Here is a 9,928-nt window from a genome sequence, read left to right as displayed (position 1 = left end):
AATAATTTCGAGATCCAGCATTTGTTACGTACTCGAAGATACATGTGGCATAGATTTAGCCTGGGCTGGTAAACTGATGTCGTTTTAAAGGTTTAGCCTGGACTAGTAACCTTACATGTATATACATCCCTAACCAAGCTTTCATTTTGTCGATAATGGTTTAGCCTGAACGACTAACCTAACACTTCTATACGTGATTAGCTCGGATGAGCCTTTGATGTGAAGCATACCTGTGTTTTGATTTTTTACAATGTTTATCGGGTAATATAAAATATGTGAAATGTGAAATGTGAAATTGTCAAGTTAATAATGAAGGGAAATGAAAGAAGTGACTATTATAATTGGAATCTGCACCAGTGAAAGGTATAATAATGAATTTGATAAGACGAGTGTTATTGTATCATATTGTGTACTCGATATACTATATGTGAAGAAGTATATGCACTTACCTTGTTGGTGAATTGTGCTGGTTGATAGGTAAACTATGTTTGTGTATTAAATTAACATATAATTATTGTCTAAGTTAACTAGCAAATTTGTATGAGCTTACTAAGTATTCTTAATACTTACGCCTAGATTTCTTTTATCTTGTAGATTTTGAACATTCAGAGCGTGGCAATTAGATCGACAAAAAGCTCACACTATCCGTTGGAGTTGTCATAAACTCATGTTCTTAATTGAGTCGATTTAAATGACTTGTATATAGTCGTTTGTTTATTTGAAAAAAAACATGTTAAATTTTGAAGGTGATTACTTTGGATTTTCGTGATGTATGATATGAAAAATGAAATTCAGTTCCTTTTTGTTTTACATTTTAAGTTTTGCGAGACCTGTCACATTGTGGGGTATCTACGGGATAGTCTGCCATTTTAGGTATCTACAGGAAATTTTCCAAATTAGATGTCTGCCTAAATATCCACAATAATTATATCCACGGAATAATCCGCAGTTTAGCCATATGAATTTTAATGTTTAGATTAACGTCTCGCAAGATCAACCCGCCACCTATTAGCTTGCAGCATGGTTCACCATGTATGTTTGAAGTATGTGTATGTTATGTGAGTTTTGCATGGTAACCTCCTGTAGCTCAATTCTGGCAACCGGACCGGGCAAAGGGTGTTATAACATGCATCAACATAAGAGGCATGGTTGACTCTATAGTCACCTATCCCACTTCAAATGAAGAATACCACTCAGGCTTAAAGGAGAACACTATCATAATGTGAACACACTTCCAAGATAATAAGGAGTCTATTTCGGCTTGACTACCTCATACCTTTGACCATCTTAAGGTTACTCTGAACATTTGCCCTCTCAACCAACCTATTCTCTTGTTCTTGTTCCAACTATCGACCTTTATAGGTGAACCAGCCTCCATAGCACCACCGAATCCTCCTCCTTTGTTTTATATTGTACCAACACAACTTAATAAGGACATGTAATTGCTCTCATCCTAAATAGTTTTTGTCATATGATTATACAAGAATTCAAGATGAAAATTTTCATCATGAATGCCTTCGTAGTCAAATAAGTAAAATAAAATTAAGATGCGGATAATTATTATATAAGTTATTTCTTTGACATTCTAAAATTTATCTAGCTTGAACCTAGGAATCAACAAGGAAATGCAAAGAGCATATATAGATAAAATTAAATTGCTTGCTCCTGGTCCAAAAGTAGTAAGGATATAGAGTAGTTTAGTTACATGGTTTCAAGCTCCATGTCAAAGCATGGTATAAATAAATACTTGAAAACTTAAAACAGTGGGTTATCGTAACTGCAAAAATTATTTAGTCAGTATAGTCAACGTCATCACCTTCGGGTCCTTCAACATCGGGTCCATCGGCATCGGGTCCTTCAGCATCGGGTCCTTCAGTATCGGGTCCTTCAGCCTCGGATCCTTCAGCAGAGGGGCCCTCGCTAGGGCTAGCGCTGATGGGGCCACTAGCAGGAGCTCCAGAAGGTGAGGAAGAAGGGGCTTGTGAAGGGGCTGGTGATGGTGCTGCGTCGGCAACAAATGCGCCAACAACAGCCATGAAAATAAGAGCAACAACGATAACTTGGCGGGCCATCTTTCTTTGGGTTTCGGTAGGTTTAGGCTTGTTTTACTTTGGTTTATTAATATAAAAAAGAAGAGGGAATCAAGTGATTCAAAAGAAATGCAGTAGTTTCTCTAAGATAAATTAGAGAAAAGAAAACTGCAATGCTGATGAATGATCTGACGATATCGAGAAATGGGGTTTAAATAAATGGTAACAAGAGAAACAAGGCAGTTCAACAATTTGTTTGACCGAGTTTCATGCTTTTCTTTTTTTTGTTGTTGGAAGAAATTCAACCTTTCAAAACCTCACAAACAACTCATTGTTTTGCTTTCTTATTTTGGGACTTCCATTTTTTACAAGATTAAAATGTCTTCTTTTTTTTCCCCTTCTAAAATGTAGCATAAACCAAATATAGTAATCAACAATTTTTAAACTTCCAACCAAACCTTTTGAGCCGCAGACCTCGAGATTTATGAGATGTCCAAATTATGACATCCAAACTCAAGAAAGTTTATCTTCATTTTTAAAAAAATATATTTTGTAGCTAAAATTACATTTAATGTTCGTAATTGTGTGTTTAAAAATAATATTCAATAAATAAGAAAATATAATGTTTGAAATTAATAATAAAACATGTAATATGTATAAATTTAAATAAAAATTAATTTAAATTATAAGTAAAATAAAATTTAAAAAGATAAATATATTAAATATTGAATATTAAACACTTTAATTGTTTATAATGTTATCGTCATTCTTCTCGGAATGGTATCGAGTTGATTTGTGATACCAACTCAATCAATGATATTATCAATACATGCAATCAATATGAGTTTTAGTTGAAATATATATAAATATCAAAATAAATTTTAGTTGAAGTGTTAAAGAAAATATTTTATAAATATTGGTGATATGTGTTTAAATTTTACCGTATGCAATTTTTTATTGGTTTTATTAAAAGTATAAAAAGATAAAATACCCTTGTGATAATATAATTTATTTATACATGAAAATATATTTTTATAATTTTCTTAATTAAGTTAGGACAAGGTTGAAGGTGACACCAACTCAATCAAATATTTAAATATTAATATAGACATTGCTCCATTTGTTGCATATCATTTCTTTTTTCTTGTAAGTATTTAGTACAAGAACAAACCATTTAATTGCTTACTATTACATTTAAAAAAAAAGTAAGTTATCCCATTAATCATTCTAAAATTAAGTCGTTTCTATTTTGGTCACCTCATTTTTTTTGATTAATTTTGATCACGGCCGCTAAATTGATCATTCCTACGTTAAATTGAATGAAATGTTCTCATTTCCTTTTCTTTTTTTTTTATTTCCTTTATCTTTATCTTTTTCTTTCTTTCTTTCTTTCTTATTTTTTCCCATCTTCTCCCTGCTAACCAAGAAACCCTAGTCGCAGCCTCCTTAAAGGTGTTGCCACATGGTCTGTCGAACCACCATTGGCCAGCACTGTCCTTTCAATGAATGACGCAAAAGGACGCTTCTTCTTTCTCCTTATTTTCCTTATGCTTTCTTCTCCTTACCCACGACAGGTGCTTCTCACAACCATTGTTGTGATCATCAAACATCTTCTCTAGTGTCAAGACTGTCGATCAAAGCCACCAAAGTAAAGCCTAAAGCCTCCTCTTCAAATCTTATAGAATTAGATCTCTCAAACAAAATCTCAAAAATTGTGAGGTCATCCCCAAAGCTTCAAAATTTTTGTTCTTCGATCTCCTAATCCCACTATCGATATGGCCTAATTTTGAGATATCTTTCTACTTTTGAGTTTTGCAATGATGGTTTTACGGAAGCTGGGATGAAATCTTTAAGGGAGGTGGTGACAAGGATTTTTGTGTTAGAAGGGAGAAGATGAAAAAAATAAGAGAAGAGAAGAAAAGAAAATAAGGAAAAGTTTTTTTCCAAAAAATAAAAACTGGATTTAATGGTGGAAGAGATGAATTTAACAATTCAGTAACTAATTTGATCAATTGCTTCAATGACGTGATTAAATTAACAAAAAATATATATTGAATTTATGAAAATAAAAACCACGTGAATAATTAAATAGTTTACGCAAAAGAAAAAAAAAACTTGCTTGCAAATTCAATCTATATTGACTATTCATTTCTCTATGAAACAATTTCTCCTTTTCAAGATGACTCATAGGAAAAGGTTGAACCATTTCTTAGTACTAAAAAGGTATATTTAAAAGAATACTAATTCCTCATTATACCAATTTAAGTTGGATTCATGTACTTCACACTTTTCGCAAATACATTCCATTTGCAATTTCAAGTTGAGTTGATCATAGACATTTACGGTAATATTCTAAATTTCTAGTTTTTTTTTCCAATTTAATTTTTAAATTTAGATTCTATCAAATTATATAGTGCTTTAGTTTAAAATCATTAAAAGATAATGATGTGATACTTAAAAATTGAAACATATTATTGCTTAAATATACAATTTTAAAAATAAACAAATATATATATAGTTATAAATTTATAAAAAAGTTATAGACAATCATAAAAAAATTGAGAAATATTGATACAACTTACAGCAAGACACTTGCACTACCAAAAAGCGAAGATCATAAAAGAAAACAAATGATAAACTGCACTATAGATCATATTATTATGCTTAACTTTTTTTTTTCATTGGAATATAAAAATTACAAAATAATCAATTTATTGGACAAATCAATTTGAAAATAATGTTTAGAAACACAACAAATTTTTAAAATTTTTTTATTTAAAATCGAGCCATTGTAACATTTATAGCAATAAACCTCTTACATGAATTATATCTACGTTTCGAATTAAGAGGACTTAGTTGTTCCCGGCTTTCTACCTAGAGGCGAAGCTAGGGGGGCTAGCAAGGGCCTCGGCCCCCCCTAAAAAAATTATTATTTAGGCCCTTTAAAAATTTTAAAATTTTAAATTAGTAAATGTAAAATTGTATTTTGGCCCCCTTAAAATTATAAAAATTTGATTTAATACTTTAAAATTATAAAGATATAGACTATAAAAAGTTAAAATTTCATTTAGCCTCCCTTAAAAAATTATAAAAATTTGATTTAATCCTTTAAAATTATTTTGAAAAAATAACTTGACTATATATATTTGGATAGAATATATTATAGAAGGAGTATCTTTGACCTGACCTTTAGTCTACTTATAGAGAAAATAACAAGAATCTTAGTCAAACAAAGTGTAACCAAAATAATAATATTTTAATAAAAAAATCGACTCCCACTAGGAGAGTATATGTAAGGGGTAGTAGCACGCCTTCTCTTGGACTAGGGTTTGCGTCCCACTCTATCAAACAGGGACTTGTTGGGCCTCATAATTTATCGGGTCAATTATATGTATTATCTAGTTTTTAAATCAATTCATATTATTTATCCAACTCAATAAATATATTTTCTATGCCTAAAATTATTATTATTATTAATTAATTAAATTATTTTCTCAACCTAGTTCTAATTTCTTTAAAGTCATGGCAATTTTATCATATTAGAATCTATGAATAAATTAATTTATCAACTTGTTCTCATGAAACTATGATGAATTAATTTAATTTTCACTTCGAACTTCAATTATTTAATTTTAAAAAAAGTAATAATTGAAAAAAATAATTAATTACCAAACCATATCTTGTTCATAGCGAGAAAACATGTTCATTGCGAATGATGATACATGTGATCTATTTATCTAGTTCGTTGCTTCACAATTTCATGTCATTGGTTAATGCAAACCATCACGGTTATATTTAGCTAGCAGAGGGACCACTTAGACATATATAATTAGAGCTCAAAAAATTGTAATTAAGTTTCGAGTCTTGGTCTATTACTTACAACATTACTGAATCATTGACTCATCCCACGAAAGTTTCATGACTAAGCTCTCCCTATTATATACCATTATGAAAACTACTATATCAATTGTTTGTCTAATGACCATGTCATATGTGTGTTACCCTCATAGGAGATCCTAAATCTCTTTGTGATAAAATTCATTCTCCCAATATGATCTTATTTTATCTCAATGATAATCATTACTTCTTCCTTCATGAAAAAAGCAATTACTAGCATATACAAATTAAATCATACATCTTAGGACAAATGACCCGTGATCACGTTACTTTTTCATTTATCATGTAATGCCGTTGAGAGATGTCATTTACCCTTTATTGGGCTATGAATTTCACTATTGTAAGGTTTTTAATTCTAGTTTCAAGCATGAATGGTCAAATTTATGCAGACAACTATAGGTGGCATTCTTCGTAAACTATATGGTATACTTATTCATACATATATGCATGGACATGCTTCTTGATTTATTGTCATTCCTACAAACATAATATTTGAAAATATGAAAAGAAAAAAAATTAAACCGACACTAACTAGTCAAAATTTCCATGGTTTCATCCTAAGGGAAAAAAATTAAAGTTAAAATAAAATTAAAATTTTATCCCAAAGCATACTTTGGGTATTCATGAATTAGGTCGCAGCCCCAAAAGTGAACACAAACCTTAAAATCCAAATTGTTGCCTCCACTCGCTGTCTCAAATCATTGCCATTGTCATTGCTCCACTGATCAACCTATCGGCTTCAATTCCCACTCAGTGCTACTCGACCTTACTGCAACTAGCCTTCACGCAAGAAGCATTCTCACTGTCTGCTAGTGCTAGTACTGCTCCACACCTACCCAACCCCACTTAGTTGCCCTATTGGCAGCTGCTAATTCTTGCATGCAACATGGGGCATGAGGCCTCTACTACTTTCTACTTAGGCTACTGTTGGGCCTAGTGTTGGATCTGGTGCCCTAAGTGTAGTATTTTTTTTGTCTATGTTCACTTTTATTTTCCAGTTTCAATCATGAATGATTAATATATACATGATAAGTGCGTATGCCATTTTTTCCTAAACTATATGGCATGCTTATTTCATATAAGCATGACATGCTCTGACAATTTTATAATATTCACATTCATTTATTCATAAAATCCACAATTTTGATTCTCTCTATTTTTTCTATTAAGGGAAAAAAATCGAAGAAATGAATATGAATTGTACACCAGGTAGGGTCCCAAGAAAGGGAGGTGATTCATATTTGACCACAAAGCATATTATCATTATCGTAGTTTTCACAGTAATCAAATAACCTAAAGAAGTGAATGGAACAATACAACACATGTATTTTTTCATCAATACAACAGATGTATTTTTTTTATTACCACACTTCTTATCTTTATCGATCAACTGTGGATCATCTCATACATACATAGTACAATTATATCTTTAACAATTACTAAATAGATACATAAGGAGATAGGTAGTTAAAATAAAATTGTCAGTCAATGTTTCCATGGTTCTATTTCTAGAAAATAAATGAAAAACAAAAAATTACATAATTTTTCACCTTAAGACATTCATTGTGTCTTCAACCATTATCACTCCATCTTCTCCTTTTCATGGACTCATTTTGGGAAAAAAAATTAAGTTTAAGTCTTGTGTCCTATCTGGCTCACAAGAATTCTAAAAAGAAAATCCTACATAGAGATGATAGTCCAGAGTCTATTTCCTAAGAACCTCAACCTTGGCAAAAAAAATATAATAAATATATAATATCACATTTATTCCCATATATTCCTTTAAACATGCAAATAAGTATAAAAATGTCACATCTTATCAAATATCAATCAAACAAGATGAAGAGAGAGATTCGGTCTCAGTTCACACTATAAACATAGTACAACTTGGCTCTTAATACCAATTGTTGGAAAAAATCCAATTTGAAAACGGTTTTCTTGCATAGTGAAAAATTAAAATTTTGAAAATAACCTGGTTTGTGATATTTATAGAAATAAACCTTAAATCGAAATCATACCCGTGTTTTAGGATAAGCAAATCCTTGATATTTTTTAGCTTTCAACCAAATTATCTTCTTCGCTATTCTCGTACCACAAACTGCTTCGAATGTAGGCTTGAACCAATTGAATCAAAACACAAAACTAGAAAAAGTTTTCTTTTCCTTTTGGGTGAAAACGAAAATTCTCTCTTCTTTAATAGAAACCAGTAGAATGCTTATTTTAGAAAAATATATTTAGTAGTTTAGAATAAATTCTCTCTATTTTTCGGTAGAGTAACAAGCTCTTAATTTGTGTAAATAACACTACAGGTGAGATATATTTATAAGGAGATAAAGGTAGAACCTTTGCTGAACTGTAGAAGTTTATTTTAAATAGAAAAACAACTTTCTAGTCCAACTAAGAGAGGGAGGAGGACTAATAAGGTGTGTTGATGAAGATTCGAGCCTTTTATTGTGTTGGGCCCAATTATATGTGCTTTTTGAAATTTTAACCCAAAACTTTATAATTTAATCCAACCCAGTACATATTTTTCTCTTTTACAAAGTAAACATTAATTTTCAATTAAATAATTCTCATCCCAATTTTACCCCCAATAAAATTATGATGATTTTACCCCTAGTAAAATTTTGAGAAACTATATTTAATATTTTACCACTCAACATATTCACTGTGACCGAATGATTTATTTTCATTTTCGAGCTTTAAAACAACTCAAAAATATAAACTCATTCTTCCGATATTTTTTAGTAATCCATGTACATTTGCAAATGAATCATTTCTCATTTTCATTTCCATTTTGAGAAAACCACATTCATTTTCAAATGATTTCATTTCTCCATTTTGGAGAAAGCCATAATCATTTTTGAATGTTTCTCATTTCTCTATTTCTATTCATTCCAATCATTTTGATTCAAACAAGCAATTCATTTTTTGTTTCAACAAGTTAGCGGAGGGACCGATTGGACATATGTAATTAGGGCTGAAATGATTTATAATTAAGTATTGACCTTTTGCCTATTAATTATAAACTGATTTAGTTACGAAATCACTCCACTATAGTATTGTGACAGAGCTCTCCCTAACGACATACCATTACGAACGCAAATTGAAACACCCTATAACCTCAAACCGTCGTCGAAATCGAGTTACAAGGCATTATCGTATATCTTGGATAATTTACAAAAAAAAAATTCTTAAATAAATAACAAACATATATAATCATAAATTCATATAAATTCTTACTAATTGACTTCATTCTTTTTTTTAAAAAAAAATTTGAATATAACACCTTTATAACTATTGAACCTTCCCTGCAAATTTCAAATTTCAACCAATGCATTTATATACTCAATTATACCAAAATACCCTTTATCAAAGTGCACCCAAAATGAACATAACACATAATGTTTCCATTCTAAACTAAACATTTCCAACTCAAGCCATATCACATAGCTTGATCAAACCCAAAAATTCATACCAAAAACTAACTATACATGCCATATTTACATTAATTGCATGAGGTCCAAAAGTACCAAAAATCGTTTTGATAGTGTGATGGCCAATCTCCGACCTTGTCCAAAATCGAGCTAGCTTCCGAATCTATAGAACATAAGAAAATGAATGAAGTAAGCACTAAGCTTAGTAAGCCGTATAATATAGAATTAAAATTTTCCAATTTAATATCTAAGCATTTAAAACAATTAAAATCAATTCATTTGTCCACAAAGTCTATTCACATCACCATCCAAGAGTTAGTCATATAGCCAAATATATCACGTCGTCCCTATAATTCATATATTCATAAAACAACAATCCATGCAAATCATGTATTTCATGTAACTTTTAAATCATGTAAATCATATAACATTTATATCAATTCTTTCCAATTCGTATAACCTGCAATTCATCGGTAATAGCAGAAATTTATCCGTAACTTATACATATCAACGGTAATTCATCCATATAATTACATAGCTTATTCATATAATCAGTAACAGTAA

General features: G+C 30.5%; 1 protein-coding gene across 1 annotated transcript; it reads right to left on the bottom strand.

Moving 5' to 3' along the window:
- Positions 1 to 1,790: 1,790 nt before the first annotated feature.
- LOC107926021 (classical arabinogalactan protein 11) lies at positions 1,791 to 2,072 on the bottom strand. The gene has a single exon (XM_016856785.1). The coding sequence runs from the start codon at positions 2,070 to 2,072 to the stop codon at positions 1,791 to 1,793; it is 282 nt and encodes a 93-aa protein (XP_016712274.1).
- Between the last annotated feature and the right edge of the window lie 7,856 nt (positions 2,073 to 9,928).

Source organism: Gossypium hirsutum, chromosome D04 (assembly GCF_007990345.1).
Source record: "Gossypium hirsutum isolate 1008001.06 chromosome D04, Gossypium_hirsutum_v2.1, whole genome shotgun sequence".
Lineage (NCBI taxonomy): Eukaryota > Viridiplantae > Streptophyta > Magnoliopsida > Malvales > Malvaceae > Gossypium > Gossypium hirsutum.
This window is presented reverse-complemented; position numbering and strand designations above follow the sequence as displayed.